This window comes from Callionymus lyra, chromosome 10, assembly GCF_982586985.1.
Source record: "Callionymus lyra chromosome 10, fCalLyr1.hap1.1, whole genome shotgun sequence".
In the NCBI taxonomy this organism is placed as follows: Eukaryota; Metazoa; Chordata; class Actinopteri; order Syngnathiformes; family Callionymidae; genus Callionymus; species Callionymus lyra.
The window spans coordinates 25,197,458-25,223,984 of record NC_141827.1 but is presented as its reverse complement, the minus strand read 5'-3'; the positions used below and the strand labels follow the sequence as shown (position 1 = coordinate 25,223,984).

General features: G+C 37.1%; 1 protein-coding gene across 1 annotated transcript; it reads right to left on the bottom strand.

Annotated features, from left to right (window-relative positions):
- Positions 1-326: 326 nt before the first annotated feature.
- Positions 327-23,297, bottom strand: slc6a11b (solute carrier family 6 member 11b). The gene is made up of 15 exons (XM_087800348.1): positions 23,055-23,297; positions 22,375-22,602; positions 20,535-20,669; positions 19,816-19,956; positions 19,667-19,748; positions 16,699-16,831; positions 13,535-13,669; positions 8,974-9,077; positions 8,794-8,918; positions 6,783-6,895; positions 6,565-6,702; positions 5,112-5,214; positions 4,770-4,870; positions 4,435-4,605; positions 327-3,054 (listed from the first exon to the last, which is right to left on the bottom strand). The coding sequence occupies exons 2-15, from the start codon at positions 22,583-22,585 to the stop codon at positions 2,911-2,913; spliced, it is 1,836 nt and encodes a 611-aa protein (XP_087656474.1). The 5' UTR covers positions 22,586-22,602; positions 23,055-23,297; the 3' UTR covers positions 327-2,910.
- Between the last annotated feature and the right edge of the window lie 3,230 nt (positions 23,298-26,527).

The following is a 26,527-nucleotide window of genomic DNA, read 5'->3' as shown; positions in this document are numbered from 1 at the left end:
TTTTTGCTAAATCTGTTAACATACTACATCATCCTGAAGGGTTTTTTATAAATGTATATTTTAATTTAAATAGCTAAGAATCAATCTGAAGGCTTGAAGGTCTCGGGTTTCTTCTTTATTACTGTTCACAAATGTGTTTAAACTAAAGCAGCATACATTATATCGCCCTACATATTAGGTTTCTTGATCTAAATGTTGTCCAAAATATCTGAATGACATTTACAATTGTTTGATTGTATTATAAAATGTCAGCAGGCACCTGTGTAGAAGCGTTTAAAGAAATCGACATAGATAGAGTGGAATAATCAGTGCAAGAGACCGGTGTCCAATTTCAGTCAACATTTTATTTTTAAAAATGAGTAAGCAGACAGTTCTCTTGTGAAAAAGGTTTGCTGCACAGTAGAAACGTTTGCATTAAGACTCTATAGCAAGGTGGCTTGAAAAAAACAAACAGAAAAGCAAAAAAAATTAACTTTAGAGAAACACAAATCTACAAAAAAAAAAGAAAGATGCAAAAATGTACATCATTATGAGTGTTAAACTGTGAGTTATAATATCCCGAAAATCAGTGAGGAGTTGAAAACCACAGCAGAGGGACCAAACACACACGAGAGAAAACCCTACAGCTTCGACAGGAGGGGCCTCGCTCTGAACAAAACAACACTTCCTGGATTTCCCTCTTATTCGATCATGCACTTCCTCAACTCATCATCAACCCCTAATTTCCTCTAATCTTCGCCTCCTCCTGAAAAACTGTCGAGACAAAAGGAAGACATGATACGAAATGGTGCAAACCAAGGAAGCGAGGGGGAAGAAGGATGCACGGACACGGAGAGACTAATGGAGCGAGAATGATCTGAGACCAGCTCATTTAACCCAACAATGTGTTGTCAACATGCTTCGCGCCAACGATCTGGTTCTCTTCAACTGCTGCTCCAGTTGTTGTGTAGTTGGTGGTTTTCGTTCATCTCATTTTTACCCTGAACACAATTGACTATGTGTATAGAAATCTATGATTTCATTAATTTTTTGGATTTTCTCGCAACAATAGGGGTAAATATCGAGATTTGAATTTCGGCGACATAAGAATTCCATAGGAAGGGAAACATCATGGGAGTACCAGCTAACCTATTTTTTCGAAATCACTTTTAAAGACTGAGAGCGATCGACATTTTAATATCAACAAATAACAAAAGTCTAACCCTAAAAAATTGATTTTGCATAGCATTATTTTTTATCTAAATCATGCCCAAATTTTTAAAAGTGCAGGTAATTTCAGAGATTGGACCACAATTCCAGCTTTTGGTTTTCCAGACAATCGTTTTGCATTAGTTTTACTTAGGTGTGTGAGGTATAGTGACCCTACTATGGGTCTGGAATATTCACCCGATACCCAAAGGGTCTTATAAGTCAACATTAATACAGCACTCTCTTGTGAGTTGCCTTTTGTCCATGCTAGGCTACATTCTCATATTGCTGCCCTACAAAATAAAAGCGCCAATGTGCGTTAAAGATTAATTAGTGCAAATTAATTAAAAAAATAATTAGATTAATTGGTGCTTAAGCCCTGATAAGGTGCTTCACGTGCGAAAAAGCTTGAATGAAACAATTGTTGTATAAATTGTTGAATAATCAAATAACTTTGAACATGTTACCATAATAATGGAATTTGTCAAAGCTACGTTCTGTCAATATTCTTTGGGGGGCTACATGGGGGGCTTGTCAGGTTTGGTCCGATGCACAAATCACTTGGACAAAGATTTTTTTCGGGGGAATGACACCAAAACCGACAAAATCTGTGTTGCTTTTTGGTCAGGTTTCTCATATGTATGACAGAACTGTTACCATTATGGTACCGACTGTCGGTAGACTTCACACGTATCAAAGGTACACATCCCAGAATTTGCCAAGAGAAATGATGACACTGAATTATAATCATTATGAGTGATACACTTCCTCAAGCAAGCTTACAAATCACTATCCCTTCACTTGAGAACAAGAACCCGACATCATTTTTTAAGGGTGCATAAAACAAACATGTAGCAACAAACAGCGCTACAGTAGCAGAGAAGCGTTTCCGACATGTGACATCCGACTCCTTCCATGTAATGAGGAGAGACCAAAGAGCGAAGAGGGAGGAATTGAAAGACGACAAGCAGAGGTTGAGGATGAGAGAAAAGGACAGGGGATCGGACGAGAAGGGACGGATAGAGAGCCACAGATCCAGAGACAGACGGCTTTGGAAATGCTCATCTGAAGTGCGTCCATCTTCACTCTTGCAGGCGGAGGAGCGAATAAATGGTGGGGTGCTAGCTCGTCTGTACGTCACTCTTTGTTAGGCTCGGAATAATTACCGTGAAATGACGGATAGTCGGGGTTTATGGCGAGGGAGCGAAGAAGAGTGAGGTGTACGTCTCGGCCTGCGAATTCTTTTGGAGCAGACGGAGAGGTGAAACATCTGTGTTCCTGCGTCAAAGTCACGGTCAAAACGCCATCAAGGATTTCAATGATGACTCAAGTGAAGACCCTCCCTCTGTAGCTCAAATCTTCTTTACTCACACGGCGTTGAATGGTCCCTAAGCTTTCCCTTCTTCTCACGCGGTCACATTTTGGGGTACCAAACACAGAGCGTCATCGACACATCACATCGGTACTGCTCAAAGGTACTAGGACAAAGACATCTTGTTAAAAAAAAAGATTAATTGTTAATGAAAGAAGGAAGTTTGCTTTAGCAACAATGTTAAATTAAAAAAAAAAAAAACACACACTGTGCAAAAACCAAGCAGACTACATATCATGTGATACCTTTGTCTCATTTTTTATACAAAACCAATAAGAACGCTGCAGGTCATTTTTCCGTCCTGCAGGTGTGCAGGCGGCGCCCGGGGACAGTAACATCAGGCGCTCGCGTTAGAAAGGCGTCTCCTTTTCTGAGATGGTCGTTAGTTTTCCGTCGGATTTCAGTTTAGCGTCGTTGGCGGCGTACGGGCTGAGAGCGGCGTGCTTCCCTCTCATCTTCAGGTCCGGGCTGGGAGTCGTCAACTTTTTCATCCTCTACAATGTTAATGGAAAAGAAGAAATAGTTTGTTGACAGCTATGATACTTTGGTGGTGAAGAAGAGAGTGCAGACACACATGAACCATGTTTTTTAAAACAAACTACGGCCGACGCCATTTTAGAAATACAATCTGCTCGTTTAAACGATATAACTTAAACTATTTAGTTGTGGCTACTGCTGATACGCCCTCTCTTGTCAGTGGAGTTGACCACACCCCTTATTATGCAAATTAGTGAAGAAAATAATGAATGGTAAACATAATTCAAGATTTCATCTTCCACAGATGTTTGGCATCTTAAATAAATAAAAAAAACAGGAAGTGGAATAAGAAGAGTCAGAGATAAAGATACCGATGTTGTCATTGGAATTAACCGAAAAATATCTGAAATAAATAGTACATGAGGATGTTTGGATAGATATTGAAAATACAGAAACACAAAGAAGATCGTACTTCTCGTACTGTACGACCACTGGATTATAAAGTGCACTGTCAATGAACAAACTAATAAATGGTCTTAACACTGTATGTGTTGTGTTGTGTCCTGTGTGATAGAGATCTGCATGTCAGGAACAAACTGTGAGTTGTTTAATAAAGCCAAGAACACTCATTAAAACTAAGGTCTATTTATTGAGTCCTTTACACAACAACAGCGGATATTACAGTATATATATTAACCCGCAACGCTCCTGGCAACGTTTGCCAGAACGCTACAGTACAGTTCTGTGTAGTTTAATAAGTCGTACTTAAATATTTTGGCAGAGCTTTTTGAGTGTGCCTTATAGTCCGGAAAATAAATAATTATTTAACGTTTGAAATTGAAAATATAGTCTTTGTTAAAGTGGCTGACTGCTATGTAGATTCTGTTGCCACTAAAACTATTGTTCTAAATCAGTTTTAATGAACTACTGTCAACACTTTATCTCTGCATGGTGAAACATTTGAGTTTTTCAACTCTAACCACTCAAGTCAGCATAATGAGTGATGCCTTCCATTCACATCATGATCAAGTTAATTTCACCATTGTTTTTAACTAAGGAAAACTGATCAAATGAATAGTACGTAGTGAGAAAAGTCACCACAGACTAATTTTATGCATATTTGAAGTAAGCATGATCGAATAAATAAAAATAAAATCCAAAATTAGTGTAATTGTATCATCTTTACTTATCTTCTTATGAAGCACATTAATTTACATTAAACAAGCTTTTTTTTTTTTTTTTTAAAACAGAGCAGCATTAAAATTTAGTAAACAAAATGTTACTGAAATGGTAGATTTCATTGTATCTGATTTGTGAGCCTCATAATTCTAGATTTTAAAAGGGTTATTCTTAACAAGAAACCATTGTCATGGATGAGCAAAAGAATGATATTCTACCTCAGAGAAGGTGCCTGGAGTCTTCCAGATCATCCAGATCATCCCAAGAGGGATGCAGACCATGGAGGACATGGCCATGAACCAGCCGATACCGTACCCCCAGTCCGGATATGTGTAGACGTTGTTGTACTTCAAGGGCTTGTATTTAATCAGGAAGAACAGGAAAATCGCCTGCAGACAACGAAAAAAACACAGAGATTCTTATTGAAGGTCATTTAAGGTCACGATAAAGATGTCATGTATCGTTCTGGAGGCAAAGATAACAAAAATTTAGAGGGTTTTTCTTTTTTTGGGTCAATCCCTCCAACATTTTTTTGTGTTTGTTGTGAACTCACAGCACAGATGCCCGGGGTCAGAATCATCCAGCACCATTTGATGAAGAACACAGGTTTGTAGCCAATCATGTCCTCGATGTTCATGTAGAATCTGTCGCTGCCTGCAAGAGACTTCATTACATTCCCTGACGTCATCACCTTGAAAAACACCTTTAAAATATATGTTTTGGGAGGAGAGGACAAAAACAGATTGATTTTGAGAACATGCTGTGATGCTTTTGTCCTCCAGAAGAGGGCATTAGAGAATCTTCAAGCAGGATGAGACGAGAGGTTTTGCTGTGACTGTGATTCTGCGCTGGAAGATGATACCAGAGGAAGGTATGTTTGGATAAATGTTCCTACCGTACACCCAGCCGATGCATATGGACTCAAAGATGGCCACGAACAGCAGACACATCCCGCTGGCTGCGTATGAATCGAAGAGCTGGAAGACGTACATCCCTCCCTGGTGGACGAGATAGAAGGTTCAGTCATATTTTTACATGGAGTTTATTCAATTTTGACTGGTTGGTTATTCATAAATAAATAAATAAATCAAAATAAGTTACTTGACACAAAAAATCAAGCAAAACTAAATAGAAAATAAAAAGTTTCTTTATTTATCAAAACTCGAACAAATATTTTATTTTAAAGGCTTTCTAAAGATGAGGTTTTTTGCTTTCTTGTTTCGTTATTGTTTACACTTTCTCACTAGGAAAGTTTTTATTTTATGTTGCAAAGACTAAAAGATGTCAAATTCCTATTTTTTTTAAAAACCAAACAGAAGTATTTTAGATCCGAGACATGTATAACAAAATGACATGTGTAGCGGCACAATATATAATTTAACTGTTATAATATTGAACTTCTCACTCAGTGGAACCTTTTCACCATGACTACAACCTCTCCAGGCTTCTGCTGACATTTGATTTACGATGAAGTGCGAATAGAAAAAAAAAAGAAAATTCCATGTTTGACTTTTGTCGCCGTCCAGAAATAAATCTGTTTTTGAATCTCGGTCATTTTTAAGGTCAAATCAACACGAAGCGCTGTACAAAAGGAAAGAAAGAAAGTAATAATTTATAATGTCGTTCTTTAATACTGCAAATAATTATCCTCAGTCTGGTGGAGGAGAGACTGGGCTGAACAGAGCAAAGTGCACTTGGAGATATGAAAAGCTTTTAGAGGACGGAGGATTCTTTGATCATGTGACGTATGAGGCTTCTCTTCTGACTGAGAGATGAAGAGCGGGACAGAGATACAGGATACTTGCCAGGACGCCAGATCTATATGATGTCGACGATAACAAAGATGACAAAGATGACAAAGATGGCGGTGAACGTGATGAAGAGGATGACATTGATGAAGATGAGCTTGCTTGAAAGAAATACAAGAAGTGAAAGTTTAAAACAAAGTGAACTTAAATAGTTTTTTTTTTTAAGTATAACATCAGTCTCTAGCTCCTTCAGTGATAATCTATGATGTTTTAATTAATAATATCTCCAGGCCTTTCATTCTGTGGTTATAAAATATCTCACAGTTATATGTTTATTTGCTACTAAATCCATGCACAAATTTCTGAGTCAACTTTTTTTGCCAACAAAGTCCACCTTCAAATCTTGCCATTCCGAAGCCTTCATGGTCATGCCAGTCAATTAAAGTGGACTTATTTTCACTTTTGGCCTCACAAGACAAAAAATAAATAAATATTTGAATTCAAGATTCATTATTTATTAAAGAGATAGCGTTTGCACCGCCTTGATCCCTCGCGCTGTGACATCATACTTCGTTATGGATTACTAGCTTCAAGACTCACCTCAGTACACATGATGAGCCCGATGAAGAAAGAAGCGATAGACATGGTAAGAATCAACAACTCTCTTCGATACCCCCTCCTGAAAGTCTCGGGGTACATGTCCACCACGGCCGTCACTAAGCTCTCAACACACACGAACTGGTGTAGAAAGAAGAAAAAACAAACAGATCTAGATTAGTGTTATCTCTGATCGAATGGGGTAAGTTTGTGATCCTCACCTGACTGTCCAGGCCGAGGAAGATGAGCATCATGAAGAAGAGGAAGGCCCAGAGAGGGGAGAGGGGCATCATGGTGACAGCTTTAGGGTAAGCGATGAACGCAAGACCGGGTCCTGGATCACAGAAAACCACATGTTTTACCCAAACATCTTCTGAAACACTAATTATCGTTTTGGTGCATATTCCTTCATGAGGGCCACAGAAATAGAAATCAAAGGGATCCAAGTGGTCCTCTACCTGAAATGGGCTGTTTTTAGTTATTTTCGACCGAAACCTCAGACCGGGTCTTAGGTGGTTACGAAAAAGTTAATAATAGTGACTTTAAGTATACTTTTGAAAATCTGTTGGAGGTGGAGTTTTTTCCAAGAATTTGTGCTCATGGTTCTGATTGCTGAAGAGTGAAAGTTAAATGGAGAGCAACAATGCAGGGAGTAGAGGTGGTGAGGCCCAGTATGTGCTAAACCAGGGAGGTAAAGAAGAGAGTGCAGACAGAGTGAAAAGTATGTAGAAAATTGGTAAGGGATATTTAGAGGACAGGTGTGAGCGCTAGTGTTTGTTTCAGAGCCGGGCTCCTAAACCTTTTTTGGACCGGTACTGTTTTGGCATTTTATTCACTGAGACACAGCAAAAAGTAGAGTTAGTGTTTCAGTCACTATCACTAGTTTACAGAAGTATTTTTTGAGTACACTTGACTGAAACGAGCGTCTTGATGTGTTAAGATTCACAAAAAAAAGCTAAATACACTAATACGCTAAATACAATCTTTTTTCAAAACACAACTTATTTTCAGACAGTAATAATCAATCAAACAGTTAATACATACATTTATTTTTTTTCTTTCTGGCCCAGTAAAAAATGCCTCACAGACCGGTACCGGTCCCCAAAACTGGGGTTGGAGAACACAGGTTTAGAGCAGGGGTCCCCAACTATTGTATAACTGTGGACCGGTTCAATATAGGCTTTATATATTGGCAGACAGACCTTCATATAAAAACATTTTTCCAATAATTTACAGGTATATTTTACAATAAACTAAACTGAAACGAATGTTTTGAAATGTCAAAATTACAAGCTAATGTTCAGAGAAGATAATTTTTTTCCGTTGTCATTGACTCATCCACAAATATACGATACATCTTTTTTGGCCTGTGACCCAGATGGTGGTAACGTTGACAACCCTGGTTTAGAGATTAAAGAAACAGAGTTGGAAGAGTCAGACTTGAAGATAGAGGTTGACATTGGTGGTAACTATAGGAAGACAAAAAAAGAAATGAGTGTAACTCATGTGGAGAAGGTTGAAGGAGAACAGATGGTTCGAACGCATGGAGAAGAGAGTGTTGGTCCATCATTGTTGAAGACGTGGAAGAGGAAGACCATTATTTATATTTTAGGAGAAAGATCAAAGGTGGAGGAGGTTGATGTGCTGATAGTAAACTGAGGAAATGTTAAGTTTTGTAAATCCATGCAGTCAAAATGTAACAAGTTATAGATCAGTATTTAATAGTCGAATCAGGCCAAAGAAAGAGGAGCATGAGGTTTAAAAAAAATGTCCCTGCAGGCAAGAATATTTAAACAAGAAAGAAAGTTAAAAAGTGTGATACATTTATCTTGATAATTTTTCTATTTCTGTATTTAGTGTGGAAGAGAAAAACCTCTAAAAAATGTATCCGGACACATGAAGATAGATGAAATGCACAGATTAAGTAAAAGAGTCATATTCCTGAGTATGTTCACAGTACTTTGAAGTAAATTCCTTCATGAGTTGTGTAGCAGGTTGAAACAGCTACACCTTGTTAGACTTGTGAGGTTTTACTCTGAGCGGCTCTAAAGACAAACATTTCTGTGGCTCTGAATCATTGATGAGTTTGAATAAATCATGAATCTGGTTGAGAGCTGAGGTGAAGAAGGTGGACTTCTTATTTTACCAGGTTATGACTATTTCACCACCAGATATTTTTAAAAACAGACCTCCTTTAAAACCCGGAGGTGGGCCGTCGTGAACTTCACTCACCAGACTCTGCCACAGCCTCGATGGGAACGTTCTGCTCGTAGGCCATGAACCCGAGCACGGAGAAGATGGCGAAGCCCGCCACGAAGCTGGTGCCGCTGTTCAGACAGCACAGCATGATGCAGTCCCTGGAAGAAGAGGCCGTGAACCAACGCTCAGAGACAACGGGTCGGTCATTCATACCTGTAGCAGTTATTGTTGTAGGAGTTGTAGCTGCCAAGAGCGGTGAGACAACCCAAGCAGATGGCATAAGAGAAGAAGATCTGAGTTCCGGCATCGACCCACACCTTAACACACATGATCAGCAATGATGTTAGTCAAGCAGTATTCATACATTGTTATAACTTGTAGAGTAACCCTAAAACAAGTTCAAATTAATGACATTGTTATCGTACAGAAGTTTATAAAGGAGTATTGGACAGTTTTTCTCCTCTTTTTCGTATCGCAAGATGATGATGAATATCGAGAAAAAATTATTGGTTATTATGAGTAAACAATTTTTGCCATATCGCGAAAATAAAATAATGATTTCATTATTAAGAAAAACATTTTTTTTGTTTAAATAGAAAAAAGAAATTACGATATCAATTGTTATATCATGTAAAAAAAAAGAGTATCTATATTGAAAAAAACAATTTTGTTATCACAAAAAAAAACTTTTCTTTTATAGAGACAATTAAATAATCGGTTGTCATAGTGTACATACAAGAGTATAGTATAGCCAATCTTTAAAACATTTTTTTTTTAATCCATGGTCATTCTTGGCTTCTGTATGTTTGACATCGACAGAAACAAACTATTTCAAGGACCTCAGTAGGGATATATATACAATATAGTTTCAAGCTAATGGCCACAACTGGCCCGTAGGCATCGTTTGACAAAGGTTTTCCAGCCATGATTTTCTATTATATTCACTAGCATGCACAAAATAAATCACTCGTACAACTATGAAATGGAAGTACATGTAATTAAACAAAATAACATTTGGAAAATTCATAAAAATATAAAATGTTGAAAAAATGTTGGAATCTTAAATTATCTCAATCTCCAGCACCCTTCCAACAACATCTCCTTCTGTAATATTTGCAGCTTTAAACATGTAAGCTAAACTCTGTTTGTTACCCTGAGTGAGACGAACCGCTTAAATAATGAATAAACATCCTAAAAGTATCCTCAGAGTATCTAAATATTACATCAGCGCACATTAATCTGTTGCTTACAGTTTGTTTGTGGGGGATTAAGTGTCAATAGTTGTATCAACCTCATTTTTTGGGATGTTAAATTATCGCTCAGCTGCTCAAGAACAGGTTGAAACTTTGTGGTTAAAATGTAGCTTTGAATGAAACGTGCACAGTATGTCATCACGTCTCGTAACTTTTAAAGCTTTTTGTTTTATCTTTTTCATCAAAAAACAATCTGAGCACAATGGCTCAGCAAAATAGACTCAAAGAGGCTCCTCATCGACAATAATAGTTGTTTCCCGCAGAGAATTTGTTTAAAGATGGTATAGGTTCTCGACGAGAAGAAAGTGGGAAAGGTAAGGGAGGGTATTTAAGGCCTAAAATATATAAAAGTTCTCAATGAATATATCATTTTTTCAGATGTTTCCTTTTTCTTATTCTATTATCTATTACATAATATGGTTGATTCCGACATTGGACAAAGGAACTGGACAAGCCCGACCGCGATGTATACCTGAAACCAGAGGTTAATAAAGAATAAAAGAAAAATATTTTCCTCAATCAGACTCAAACTAAAACTAGTTCTTAATTAATACACATCTAGTTTATTATTTCAAACGTCCATTAACTACTTTGTAGTGGCAGCACAGGAGCCCAAAACTCGCCCGGGGTGCTCGCAAATTCAAACCTAATGCAGCATGGCTCTTTGAAAACTCTCTCACATCACCATTCAGCCACTAATCTCATTTCCCCACCGAGAAACAATTAACAAACGCAGGGTTTTCGCTCCCTCCTGGGAGTAACCAGGGTAACTTCTGTGACCCGACAAACACAGGACTGTTCCTGAGGAAGAACAGGCTTTTCTCTGCTAATGTTCATTAATGTTCCCTTTGGTTCACCCTGGGCTGATGGCAGTGCAGGGAAACCTTAAAGGGCCAGAGTCGAGAGAGAATCTCTTGTTGTGCCTAATTTGTGTTTTGGTGATGTTGAGACTGTGGTTCCTGCAAACCTGGTAAAAGGTCGGATGGTTTTATGGAATTCTTGAAGTTTTTTACTGACTATGTCTGGACTTGAAATCCTGTTATAAAGAACGTCAAGTCAAAAATGATTCATCCAGAGATTCTTTTTGTGAATTGGTTACCAAATATTGTTTAAGGTTTCTTGTTTCTTTTAAGTTCATACTAAGTGTGTCAAATTATGCCAATAATTATTGCTCAATACATTAATTAGTAATATTTATATTTTAATGGTATCAATCCAAAAATTTAATTTTTAACTTCCTGGTTCTGTGTACAAGTTTTTTCCAATGTTTTTTTTAGTTGTTGTTGTTCTTTAGTTGTTGGGAAGAAACTATGGTCAGAGCCTGAAGTGGACATTGACTGGTCTGGTTAATGGTGCAATAGTTTTTTTTTGATGTGTTCATTTACATGACTTTATATAGACCTGATGTTTGGACTCACATACAGCTGAATGTAAATGACTAGAACTACATATGTTCAAGTCTGTTTAAAACAATAAATTACTTTATACAGAAACTTTTTTTTTCTTTTTATTTTAGGTCTATCTATTGATCTGACACAGTCATAAAATTAATTAAATTGGGACCTTTTCTTATGCTATTTTTTTAAGCAAATAACTCTCTAGCTCCTCTGTTTGGCCCTTGTGAGCCAGCCTAGTGACATTTTATTAATGTTTCCCATTTTTTTTTTTATTAAATTAAATCCACAATACATGAAGGGAAAATTAAATTTCTGTTATTTTAAATATGATTTGTTTTTTAATGTGCCACTGTCATTGAACCTGTTTCTCGAATAATGAATAACTTACGCTGGAGTATAAAGATTAAACCGAAACAGCTCTCACTTCAGAGTGGAATCGGACATTCAAAAGAGAAGGTTCTGTATTCAATGTTGGTGATTTTAAACCAAATCTTATGTCTCTACTTTGTCTAAGATTCTTTACCAGACAGTCCTTAACAAAAAACATTAGAAGGACTGGAACCCCGTTTATTTCTTCCATCCCTTCATCTTTCTCCTTTAACCTCTGAACTCTTACGATCCTTTTCATCACAAATTTCTTGAACTTTTCTAAACACTTCTTCAGCAAACAAGTTGTTCAGAAGTTTCCACGTTATTAGGAGCATCAAGAGACGGAGCATCACAGTCTGAGGGGGAAATGCAAATAGCACCACGTTTTCAAGCAACAACGGCGAGGGGGATACAGTTTTAGGAAACAGGAGAATGAAGGAGGCACGATGAAGTTCAGTGGTGTTGAATGAGCGAGCTACACTCCCTTCACACGGCCTGGTGTACGGAACAGAGGTCCGATTGTCCGCCAGGAGGCTAATTTAACATCAGTGTCAAAAGTAATGTCTCCCTCTGCCAAACAGCAGAGCTTCTTTATCAGCCTTCTTCTTTCCCTCGTCTTTGTGTTCGCCTCCACTTTGGCTGCTGAGTCGTATATCTGCATCGCTCTTTGTCTCGCGATAAAAAACCCAGGGCTAACTCGAGTAAAGGGTGGCTTCAACTATTTCCTGATGGAATAGAAATCTGAAATTGTATTTTATTTTTTCAGATTTTTTTTTATGTATTTGCCCGAATTGTCTTGCTTATTTACTTGATTATTTCTCATCATTTTCTCCTTTACCAGTTATTTTACAAGTTTAATTTTATCTTTAATTTATCTCAGGGTCAAGGTGACACGATGGCCAGAAAACAAACGTGTTTGTGTTATGTTGTCTCTGGTTCAAAGTGAACAACCTCCACCAATGTATGATCTTGATTCAGAGATAACACAAGTGTTAAACACTCACAGTAAACTAACCTTCATTAGGATAAACATTCTATTTTCATTTAAACATTTTTCTTCATGTTGCTTACACAATTTTGATTAGATAAAATTGAATGCAACTAAATAATTGTGTCGTAGGCATAATGAAATGCCTATAATTAAAAATCTAATCACTCTCCCAAAACACTATCTTCTATTAAAAAAATTGTTTTAAATAATAAAATAAAGGTTTGTGACGTGATGAGGGACAAGCATGGCTGCACAAACGCAGCTGAGTTAAATGTACATTTAAAAAAAGACAGGTATTTATCAACAACTCTTGTAATCCATCCCGTGTCCACGACGATGGCTGACATTTCCAGCCCATTGTTGCCTAGCAACAGGCACTCGGCAAGGTCAGGAAGTCTTCCGGGCGGATGTGTTAGCGTGACGAAGAGGCACCGTCGTAGGTTAATGTGTGAAATATGAATTCTGATCTACAGTTCCGGTGTGCTGATCTTCTTATGATAGTTAACGTGTTGAGAATCATTTGAATTACTTTGTGGTACGGAGAACAAACAAGACATTTAAAAAAAAATGACAATCAATAAGTGTTTCGACTAATCGAGTATTTTGGATTTGTTGAAATAATTCATATTTTGACCACCATTTAAAAAAAGGAATACATTATTATCTCTTCTCCGACTGGATTACACAGCAGCAAGTGGATTTTGACATGTGTCCCGTGACTCAGAGATTTCCATGTTAACAAGCACTACAGAGCAGCTGCTCACCTGCGGGTCTGACAGACGTGAAATATCGGGGTAGAGGTAGAACTTAATTCCCTCGTACGCTCCGGGCAGTGTGACTCCTCTGATCAGCAGGATCAGCAGCATGAAGTAGGGAAACGTGGCGGTCACGTACACAACCTGCACACAAAAGAAGAAAAACAAAACACTTCAGCAAAAACCAAACAAAATTTAAAAGAACAACTTATTTATCTATACTTATTTTAGGGGACTAACGTATGACTTCTACGGAGCCTCTAAGGAGATAATATAACAAACTTCTTCAGATCTTTTTTAACTTCTCTAGTTCTTTTAAAACTTCTGGAGATTTTTTTTTTCTCCCACATCCCCTTAGGGGCTGTGAAAACTAGATACATTATTATCTATTTTTGAAAAGGTAAAGGGTTTGGATTGATCTCAGAGTAATCTGTCTCTTTAAGAGTTATATGCAAAATGTATGACAGTCACAAACGGTGCCCACTTCTCTTTGTCCATTTAAAAATAATAATAATAATCCAAATACCTCTATAATGCTCGTCTATAATGTCCATCTTGTATTGAAGCGTCGGCATTAAAATGTTCTTTAGATAGTTTGTAAAGGAGGGTTAACGTTCTACCCTGAAAGAAAACCTTGGGGTTCCAGTATCTACTGTCAGTTCAGCTCGCAACATTTGGATATATATTTTTGCCCATACATAAAAAGACCGATACCGATTAGATTTTGGTGAAATATCGATTTAACACAAAGACACATTGACCACATAATTATGGATCAATCTACTTGAATGACGAGTCTTAAACTCAAACGTCTTTGGAAGCTTGTAGTTTGACAGCTTGGGTTCGGTTGGTTGGATCTGATGTTCCAAAAGTTAAATAGTGATAAAATATAACAAATGTAATTAAAAACTTGATATGCTACGAAACTGAATGATCAAAGTTCTAAATACCTCATGACATGTTATTTCTATCATGTTCGTCTTCATACAAAAAAGTGAAACTAAAATGTAAGGTCGCAATAAAGCGTCACAGGCATGAAGACTAGTTCACGACCTGGAGGTCACTTGTTGGTCGTGATGACCAGCGAAAACTTGATGCTGCAAAAGATCCATTGCATAGACTAAAAACCCCTTGCACTCTCACCGAGAAGTAGTGATAGTCTGATAGAGCTGATAAAGCAACTGTTCTACTGAAACATCACCTGGTTTTGAAACTGATGGCGCCACATACTGACCTGTAAAACATGACACTGCTTTATAAAGCTTCATCCTCCCATCATCCCATCAAGGTAACAACCAATTTGCACAGAAGTCGCTGCAACCTGCCATGAAGTCGTCGGAAACTACAAAGACGACTCTGGGACGTCTCCTTAAAGTTCGCCAAACAGATCAGTCGCAGTAATATAACCCTTACTCAGACGGAAGTCCTTGACTTCCTGCTTAATATGAACGCATACTGACAACACCAGCAATCACGGACCTATACCAACCCATTTTTTACTCCGTCTAAACACGGTTGTCAGTTAAAAATTAGTTTTGGAAAGGCCTTCAAGAGCTACTTATCTGACTCCCCAGAGTCATCACCCTCTATTAATGGAGAAACAAATATCCATGATTACGTAATTTTCTCATTCCTATCTGCTTGTTCTGTGGTTGTGCATCATCAGAGAGAGTGAATATCTGAAGGAGAAAATCCAAGAGTAGATTCGTAGGAGGCGATCCGAAGGATGGCACTTGACATCAGGGTGACACAGTATGTGGCCACAAGTAGAATGCTCTGTTGGTATCTTGCGTTTTGACGATAGTGGGGGGCTGGGGCATGTGACAGACTCAATGTATGTGGTCTGAGAGAACCCTGAAGACATAACTGGGTCAAGTATCAACTGTGGAAGATTTTCTATACAGATTTGCTGGTTGTCGTTCTGATTTCTATCCACTCCTGACTGCTTTATCCAGTAAAGTAGTTCACTCAGATCGGAATCATCTCGCCTCAAACAGGAAGCACGAGAAACAGCGTGATACAACGAAAGCTGCGTTATTATGTTGATGCAGTGGTGAGCAGCGAACGCTCTCCGTTTTTTTATATTCAGGATCCAGAATTAGGCTCCACATCCCAAGACTCTTAAAAAAACCCTTGAACAAAAAAAACTCTGCCACCCCCTTGGAAGGCACAGACGGGCAACATACATCCCCTGCCTTGCTGGCACTCAGTCAAAGTCCAATTGAGGACAGAGGAGGGCAGAACAGAGCCAGGCCAGAGGAGCCAAAAGAAAAGAGGACTCCTCTGGCCCCCAAACTCTCAAACAGGAGAAGCCCAGTGGAGTGAAGCTGTGGCAGTGTGGGAAAATGCAGCTCTCTTTGAAGGGCACAGTGAGTGAATGAGTGCACACACAATCATACACGTTCATTCACAAGATGGACATACTACAGTCATTGATCAGGTTCATGTTCGCATGTACGTTTGATGGCCATTTTCCACTGTTGAGCCAGGTTGTATCCTCTAAGACCAAGTGTAAATTCACTTTTACAATCTGACCTTCAAGGGTCACATCCATTCCCTACATGCATTTCAGGAGCCCTTGCATTTTCTTTCCTCCGCACCACAGGGGATGAAGTCGGGAGTAAATTTACTGGTCAAATCCAACCCAGCCTGCCATAAATTCGAAGGTCTAAATGTGAGAACGACTGGACAAAAGCAAACCGCTAAGCAGAGCCGGCTCTGAATGAAGCGCTGGGTTTGGGGTGAAAGTATAAAGCTCCTTTCTCTGGAGCAAGATGTGGTTTATTTCTCAGAGAGAAGGAGGCAGCGGAGGCGGAGGCTGAGGATACACTCTGCATGCGCCTCATGAACGCTCTCCTTTCTCTGGAGTGAATACAGGAATCAACCACGGGGCCAGCTGCTGAAGCGCCCGCCACGAAGAAGCATTCTCTCCGCTTACTTCGCAACAACAGAAAAAACAACGTGAGGGAGATAAAGGCTCATGTCAAGTCAATAATATTTCCTCCTTCTTTCAAGCTCTGCCGTGATCAGACGACTTGCTCAGATTGGTTTATAGAGCCACCAATGCAAACGCGCTTTCAAGAAGATGAAGGTACGATCCTTATCTTCACCTTCACCAGTCCAAGACTAAGTAGTGTTTTTTTTCGGCACTACTGTGCATTCCTGTTGCTCACCTTTCCTGTTGACTTGGGTCCCTTCCATATGCAGAAGTAGCAGATGAACCAGGCAAGTGCCAGACACATGGCCAGCTCCCAGCGCATCCCTCCCATGTGCTCGATGCCATCTGAGATTTTCAGAACTCTGCGTCTGTTTGGGGAAAACATGTAGAAGTTCAGGAAACTCCACAGTGGAAAGTGAGGTCCGTGCTACATGGTAAAATGAAAGCTAGCTGGCTGAACACTGAGGTGGGAAGTTGTCTGCTTGAGTTCCAGTGAGATTGAACTTTACCTTTGGCAAGACCCAATGCAGTTACTTGTTGATCAATACAAGTCATTTAAGATAAATATTTTAGCCAAATGACGAGCGATGGGTATTATTTAGCTTGAATTTGATGCTGGTGCGAAACTGGTACTTTTAAAATGGAGCCCAAAAGCAAGTTTAAATAATGATTTAAAAGATTGTCCATACATTTAATTAAAAATATGAATAAACAACTTTTCTCTGACGTATGCTCTGTCAATATTATTTTGTGTGCTTAAAACGACTTTCATGAGATCTTTGCCGTCTTTGTGGGCATTTTTTTTATTTTTTATTTTTAACAAAGTATATTATAATGGAAAATTTAACTGACAAAGTGCTCAAATAAGGCGACACAATCTGTTTTGCTTTTCGTTCTAGATACGATGGAGTGTCGGTACCAATGCCTACAAAACATTTTTTCTCTATAGGTCGAAACGTGTGGAACCAAAAAAAAAAAGAAGATGTATCTAGTGTCACCCCCTCCATCCCCCTCATGAGATCAGACCAAAAATCTTTTGATTCCATTAATATAAAGTATAATTGATATTTTAAAAATAACTTTTAGTTTGTTTCTGGACCTAATTATAGTTATTTAGTCTTGTATATTTGTATGTTTCTTCACATATTAAACAATTTAGTAGTGGTATATACGGTTGAACAACATATTAACTCTAAATGAGTAAATATTTTTTCAGTGCCTTGCATGGTTCCATTATGCAACATATTTATCACTTAAGAAGAAAATATTCACAAATGTACGACTTTATATTGATATTTTATTGATTTAAATAAATAATGTTTATTAATATTTACATTATTTTCATATTAACATAGAGAGTTTAAAAAGTGTTTCATTAATGCTTATTTTATGTTTTATTTATAATGTTAAACCCAACGCTGATCTAGTTTTTCAAGTCCATGTACCAATGTTGGTGAAAACTACATTATGATCATTGTTTTTCTAGTGATGTGCTGATGAAGCTTCATGAAACAGTGTCATGTTGTTTAGAGGTCAGTAGGTAGCGCCATCAGTTTAAAAATGATGTTTCATTAGAACAGTTGTTCAATGCAAAGGACAATAGTGCAGAGACCGCCATCTAGTGGACTCTGAAAATAATGACACTGCTTCATGAAGCTTCATCGGACCATCACTACTGTTTTCTGCACTGATGTAAAACAAAATGGATGTTTTATTTCATTTTTTTGGTTCTGGATCATCCACTAATTGACTCAAATGCCTCTCTGTACAGTATCAAGCACAGCAGTCATCTTTGGTTACACAAAGCTGACACTTGGTTGGAAGCCTATTTGGTTCCATCACGCTGCTCTGCTTCTGGGCCACCCAGCAATACTTTGACAAGTTGTTCCCAATTGTTGTTGTTGGGTCCATGTGAAAGACAAATTCCTCTGTTAGGAAGCAATGATGAGACAGTTTCAGCGTAAACACAGCAGCAGGCAGCGGGGCAGGAAGTGTGATCAGTATTACAGCAGATCTGCTGCCACACACACGACTCTTGCTGGGAGACAGCTGGCCCACCACGAACTGCTGACACACACATTTGTGGGTCAAACTCATTACATGCAGACATGGAACTGGGAGACAGGAAAACCAATATGGAATGTTAGTTTGAAGCTGCAGGTGAGTTTTGAACTTATATAAATTTGATGGTATTGGTGCTAATGGCTGCAAAATATATATATAAATTTAGATTTGTCTGTAATTCATTTAAATATTTTAGTTCATTAAATGGAAGAAACTAAGGAGAAGAAAAAACGAATGACAAAAAAATATGTCTGACTTTCTGAAAATATAGCAATCAAATCCCCATGACTACTTACTTTCTGATAAAAAAAAGGTTTTATCTTTTATTTAGCTTATTGTGAATTAGTTTTGAGACCTTTGATGACATGATTTCTAAAGAGTCATGCACTACGGTAATCATGACGCTAGTCTTGAAACAAATAACTTAAATATATACATATACATGTATACATATATAAATATACATAAACATATATACATATACATATACATATACATATACATATACATATACATATTCATATACATATACATATACATATACATATACATATACATATACATATACATATGCATATACATATACATATACATATACATATACATATTCATATACATATACATATACATATACATATACATATTCATGTACATATACATATACATATACATATACATATTCATATTCATATACATATACATATACATATACATATACATATACATATACATATACATATACATATACATATACATATACATATACATATACATATACATATAGCCCGGGCTATGCTGGGTACTTCAGATAGTTTTTGTAATATGATAATAGAATATAATGACACCGAAATAAAAGTTCTTTGTTTCAAGACTAGCTTTGAGATTAGCGTCAGTGATACAACCCTTAGAAGAGATTTAGGTGCCATCAAAGGTATCGAAACAAATTCACAATTAGTAGATGAAATACGTCTTGATCTCACCATCCATGTATTTGTTTGTGAAAAATATCTGGAATCTACCAAGTCAGAGAAAGGTGTTCAACAATATTAAACAAATAAGTTATTGTTGTTTGTTTGTTTGTTGTTCTCAAAACTGTCTAAATCAAGAGGATTGGCTCAAGTTCTCAGCACAATACTCACTCCCAGAACTCAATGACCGGCGAGGTGGCGTTGATGCTGGTGATGTTCGTGGCATTTTCCCCACGGAAGTCCACGCAGTTGTCTGTGGGGAGGGGGCGCCGACGCGTCAGGCAAACGTCTAACCTGAGGCGTCTTAAGTATTCGTCTACCTGTGTTCCAGTAGTGGCCGCAGCTGGCCCACGGCAGCTCCGTGGTGAAGCAGTTGAAGAGGTAGAAGATGGCCCACGCCAGGATCACCACGTAGTACACGTTCAGATGCGCTTCGATCACCTGCGTTGCATAACCAATACCTGAGGAGAAACAATGATGTTGTTGCCTAATAAACAGTATTTAATAAATAAAAAAGACAGTTTAGGCTCGAGGGATGAAAAACAAAAAGAAGCGTCCTCGCCAAGTCTACTTGCAACATATTTATTTGATTGAAAATATTTATGATTCTGCTGTTTTTTTTAGCTATTTACTACTCATCTGTCCGGCTCTGATGACTTACACTACTGCACCAGTGCAAAGAAATGAAGTAAAATTACGATACAAGTTTGTATTTTATCATCGATGAAACTATTACCAGGTAACATACATGTTTTATTGATATTAAACACTTTAACAGCAGAGATATATAAGAAAATTACACTATTTTTGACATTTTATAATGCACTGATATATGTATATAAATGTATTCTGTAATGTTTGATGATTTAACATCTAAAACAATGACATCAAAGGCTTAATTTAAAAACAATAAGAATCATTACGAACCAAACTTAATGGCCTCATCAAATGTGACAGAAAGAAAAACCCTAAAAAAGAAGATGGATGACCTTGACAGAAATCGACACTTGAGTACAGTTGAGGGTCCGGAAGTTCTTACCCTCGAAAAGAGGACAGACTTTCCTCCAGCAGGTGATTCCTCCCTCACTGGTGAACTGACCGAGGGCGGTCTCCAGGAAGAACACGGGGATCCCACAGCAGATGAAGAAGATGACGTACGGGACGAAGAAGGCGCCTGAAAGACACATGAAGTTTCGATGAAGTTCCAAACTTTGACTTACATGACTACATAGTGAAAGACACGTCTATATCTATCAAAATAAAAATGTTTTTAATATGACAGAGTTTATTTAAATTCCAAAGTAAGACCTTACAGGAACGTGAGAGGCGCCACATCATTCTATTTACTGCCTTCAGTACTTACACCTGCTGTTCCTACGTCTCTCTTACTCGAAGAAATACTTTTCCTATGTCTGCCTTTTCTTTACTTTTATTATACCAGGTCCGTAGTCCTTTTTGTATTGGCGATATTAAACTTATCTTGTGTAACTAGAGTCTAGTGTTAGATATGTATTTGTTAAGATTGTAGACCTTTATATTTCTAGCGTTGGGGTCTCATTCAAATCACACTGTAAACCTGTGAACAGATAATTGTATATATTTATTTGTGGGTTTGAGTTTTAACGGGTTGTTAGTGTTGAGTTTTTAATATATCTCCACAGAAGTGTAATAGCTCTCCTACCTTACATTATCTCATTGGATTTGTGTATTTAAAATGTGCATTTGAGTAGATGTTCAGTTCATGGCACGGCTTTTCAAAAAGGTCCGAACATAATATCTACAGCTAGTAGCTACTGCAGTTGACTAGACAATGCTATTGGTTTACTTGATAATGACGAGTCAATCATACCGATCTCACAGTTATAAGGCTGACTTCCTGTTTCATGAGGACCAGAAATGACCAGAGATCCTCAAAAACAAATGACTTTACACCATGTTACCGACAGACTCAAAGAGTGACACCATGAACCTTCAGAGATATTGAACTGTTTCAATTTTTAACCTTAGCATCACATGTTATTTCTCATTTTCATTCTTTAGATTGTTCTGATGTTGAGACTTCTTCATTCTTTCCTTTGCGAAGGACTTGACAGATTTCTTTCATTATCGGTTGTGTTGGTTTGTCATTGTTGTTTTATAGGGTTGATATCGATACAGCAATATATATTTACTCTTCATTATGTATTTATAATGTATAATGTATAATGTATTGATATTTTATTTCAAACTTTTTCTTTTTTTTAAATCATATTTCATTTTTTTCCATAGTCAATTAATGGCGATTACTGAGGACCAGAGGATACTGTCGACTGCAGACGCATTGAAAGCGGATGTTTGGACATATTTTGTTTTCAAAACAAACGTAAGCAGTTACGACTTCATCAAGAGTCATGTGGTCTTTAAATTCTGTCAAGTACTTGGACAATACTACAAATATATCCTCTTATCCTACAGTATCGCAATATATTGTATTGTTGCCCCTGTATCGCTAAAACACATCGTATCGCCAGATTCTTTTCAATATACACCACTTTTGTTTTATTGATTTGTTTGATGTGTTAGCAAAATTAATGTAGCTTGGCAGAAGTATGCCAAGTTGGGCACTTTTCAGGTTCATTAAGAACTAAATGATTAAAGACATAAAAGAACACAAAAATGATTAATAAATAATTATTCTGTGCTGAAAAATGTCCCCTTGTGGGACTAATAAAGAAAAATCTAAATCTAAAACAGCTTTAAGTAAAGAGCAACTTGGTGGGTCTAAATCTTAATGACTTGTTCCAGATGTTGTCGTCATCGCGATAAAGTCATGAAAAAATAATCGTGATCAAAAATACAATTGTTGTTTTTAATTCATCCAACGGGGTCTCGTGGCTCACCTCCACCGTTCTTGTAGCAGAGGTAGGGAAACCTCCAGACGTTTCCCAGCCCGATGATCTCTCCAGCCACCGACAGGAAAAACTCAATCTTGTTGTTCCACTGACCCCTCTCGTAGTACTCCTTCTTGTCCAGGCTGGAGGTGGACCCCTCAGGGTCTCTGCCCTCCTCTGGTTTGCCATTTATAACGGGCCCACTCTTCTCTGCTGTCATGACGCTCCAACAGCCCGCTACTCCACGAAAAAAAAGGTTAAATGCTTTGAAATGACAGAGTTAAAAATGCAAAACCAGCCATAGTTCAGTCGTTTTCCCAGCTGGTGGATACGTCTTAAATAAAAGAGCCACAGTTGGGAGTTGATTCATTCACTATTAAAGCATTTGTGCATGGATGGAGAGAAAAGTCAAGAATACAACTCTGAACAAGCACCGACTAGAGTAGTTTAACATGATTTTATATTGAATCATTCTGGTAGAAAACACATTTAAATAAATATTTTATCAACTTTAAAATCCATTCTTGTTACACAACAAACAATTTGTTTTACTGGAACACAAAACACGTTTTTTTCAACTGAATATAATTTGTCTGTATAATTTAACAACAAAATGAAAAAAAAGAGCATCAAGAACAGAATTTTAACAGTTTTAAAATAAAACATCACACACAATTTTCAAGACTCACCAGTGTCCTATGAAACTGGGAAAAAGCTCCTTTGGTCCAGTGATGGTGGACACTAACACTTGTTTTTTGAACAAAAACAAAATGATCCTGAGGGGGTGAAGAGAGGAGGAAGGGAGAGTGAAAATATGGGGGGGGGGAAAGAAACAGGAGAATCAATGGTCGTGGAAAAAGAAGAGTCTCCTGTCTTTATAAAGAAGCTCCCAGACGCGCACTGATGCTCTTTCTCGCAGGAGCTGATGGACGAGTGCGCTCCTGCTGCTCCTCAGCTCCAAACCAACTCTCAGGCGCCTCCAGTTGGAGAGCAGCCACGCAGTCAGCAGTCCTGAGCCCACCACATGACAAGCACTGAGCAGCTTGTTTTGGGGAGAGCAGGTGGGTTGCTGACCTGACTCAACCTAAGTCACATGAAAAAAAGGTCAAGATTTTCTCATCAAAACGTAAAACTTTCTCATCCTAATGTGAAAACTTCTTGTCTTAACGTGAAAACTTCACGTCCTAGCGTGAAAACTTCACATCCTAGCGTGAAAACTTCTTGTACTAATGTGAAAACTTCTCATCCTAACTTGGAACTATCTCATAATAATGTGAAGCTTTCTTGTCTGAACGTGAAATGATCTAATACTATCCTGAAAACTTCACATCCTAGTGTGAAAACTTCTTGTCTTAACGTGAAAACTTCACGTCCTAGTGTGAAAACTTCTCGTACTAAAGTGAAAACTTCTCGTGCCAACGTGAAAACTTCACATCCTAGGGTGAAAACTTATTGTCTTAATGTGAAAATGTCTCGTACTAAAGTGAAAACTTCTCGAGCTAAAATGAAACGTTCTCGTAATAATCTGAAAATTTCTTGTCTGAACGTGAAATGATCTAATATTAACGTGAAAACATCACATCCTAGGGTGAAAACTTCTTGTCTTAAAGTGAAAACTTCTTGTCTTAACGTGAAAACTTCACGTCCTAGCGTGAAAATTTCTCATACTAAAGTGAAAACTTCTTGTCTTAACGTGAAAACTTCACGTCCTAGCGTGAAAATTTCTCATACTAAAGTGAAAACTTCTCGTGCTAACATGAAACTTTCTCGTAATAATCTGAAAATGTCTTGTCTGAACGTGAAATGATCTAATACCAACGTGAAAACTTCTTGTCTTAATGCGAAAACTTCTTGTCTTAAAGTGAAAACTTCTTGTCTTAATGTGAAAACTTCACGTCCTACCGTGAAAATTTCTCGTACTAAAGTGAAAACTTCTCGTGCAAACATGAAAACTTCTCATCCTAACATGAAACTTTCTCGTAATAATCTGAAAATTTCTTGTCTGAACCTGAAATGATCTAATACTAACGTGAAAACTTCACATCCTAGGGTGAAAACGTCTGGTCTTAACGTGAAAACTTCTTGTCTTAACGTGAAAACTTCACATCCTAGGGTGAAAACTTTTTGTATTAACATGAAAACTTCTCATACTAACGTGAAAACTTCACATCCAAGGGTGAAACTATATAATCCTAACGTGAAACCATATCGTCCTAAAATAAAACATTATCGTTCTAATGTTAAAAAATTCTTGTCCTTATGTGTAAACTTCTCATAAATAACTCGACACTATCTGGTCCTAATTCTAAACTATCTTGTCCTAACGTGAAACTATATAGAACTAAAAAATAAACTTCTCGTCTTAATGTGAAAACTTCTCGTACTAATATGAAAACTTCCCGTCTAAGGGTGAAACTATATCGTGCTAATTGAAAACTATATCATCCTAAAGTAAAACTATATGGTCCTAAAGTAAGACTATATTGTCCTTACGTAAAACTATATCGTCCTAAAGTAAAGCTATATCTTCCTAAAGTAAAACTATATCGTCCTAACATAAAAATATATTGTCCTAAAGTAAAACTATATCGCCCTAACGTAAAAGTATATCGTCCTAACGTAAAACTATATCGTCCTAAAATAAAACTATATCGTCCTAAAGTAAAACTATATCGTCCTAACGTAAAAAATATTGTCCTAAAGTAAAACTATATCGTCCTAACGTAAAAAATATTGTCCTAAAGTAAAACTATATCGTCCTAACGTAAAAGTATATCGTCCTAAAGTAAAACTATATCATCCTAAAGCAAAACTATATCGTCCTAAAGTAAAACTATATCGTCCTAACGTAAAAGTATATCGTCCTAACGTAAAACTATATCGTCCTAAAGTAAAACTATATCGTCCTAAAGTAAAACTATATCGTCCTAACGTAAAACTATATCGTCCTAACGTAAAACTATATCGTTTTAACCTAAAACTATATCGTCCTAAAGTAAAACTATATTGTCTTGATGTATAACTATATTGTCCTAAAGTAAAACTATATCTTCCTAACTTAAAACTATATTGTTCTAAAGTAAAACTTTATCATCTAACGTTAAACTGTATCGTCCTAAAGTAAAACTATATCGTCCTAAAGTAAAACTATAGCGTCATAATGTAAAAGCATATCGTTCTAAAGTAAAAGTATATCGTCCTAAAGTAAAACTATATCGTCCTAAAGTAAAACTGTATCGTCCTAAAGTAAAACTATATCGTCGTAAAGTAAAACTATATCGTCCTAAAGTAAAACTATATCGTCCTAACGTAAAACTATATCGTCCTAAAGTAAAACTATATCGTCCTAAAGTAAAACTATATCATCCTAAAGTAAAACTATATCGTCCTAAAGAAAGACTTTATCGTCCTTACGTAAAACTATATCCTCCTAAAGTAAAACTATATCGTCCTAAAGTAAAACTATATCGTCCTAACGTAAAAGTATATCGTCCTAAAGTAAAACTATATCATCCTAAAGCAAAACTATATCGTCCTAAAGTAAAACTATATCGTCCTAACGTAAAAGTATATCGTCCTAACGTAAAACTATATCGTCCTAAAGTAAAACTATATCGTCCTAAAGTAAAACTATATCGTCCTAACGTAAAACTATATCGTCCTAACGTAAAACTATATCGTTTTAACCTAAAACTATATCGTCCTAAAGTAAAACTATATTGTCTTGATGTATAACTATATTGTCCTAAAGTAAAACTATATCTTCCTAACTTAAAACTATATTGTTCTAAAGTAAAACTTTATCATCTAACGTTAAACTGTATCGTCCTAAAGTAAAACTATATCGTCCTAAAGTAAAACTATAGCGTCATAATGTAAAAGCATATCGTTCTAAAGTAAAAGTATATCGTCCTAAAGTAAAACTATATCGTCCTAAAGTAAAACTGTATCGTCCTAAAGTAAAACTATATCGTCGTAAAGTAAAACTATATCGTCCTAAAGTAAAACTATATCGTCCTAACGTAAAACTATATCGTCCTAAAGTAAAACTATATCGTCCTAAAGTAAAACTATATCATCCTAAAGTAAAACTATATCGTCCTAAAGAAAGACTTTATCGTCCTTACGTAAAACTATATCCTCCTAAAGTAAAACTATATCG

What these genes read in the sequence shown, in the direction of transcription:
- slc6a11b (XM_087800348.1), bottom strand. Translation starts at nt 22,585, where the DNA reads ATGACAGCAGAGAAGAGTGGGCCCGTTATAAATGGCAAACCAGAGGAG. An exon ending in GGCTCATCATGTGTACTGAG is followed by an intron (nt 5,215 to 6,564) that starts GTGAGTCTTGAA and finishes CTCGTCCACCAG; the next exon opens with GGAGGGATGTACGTCTTCCA. An exon ending in ATGCATCGGCTGGGTGTACG is followed by an intron (nt 4,871 to 5,111) that starts GTAGGAACATTT and finishes AGTCTCTTGCAG; the next exon opens with GCAGCGACAGATTCTACATG.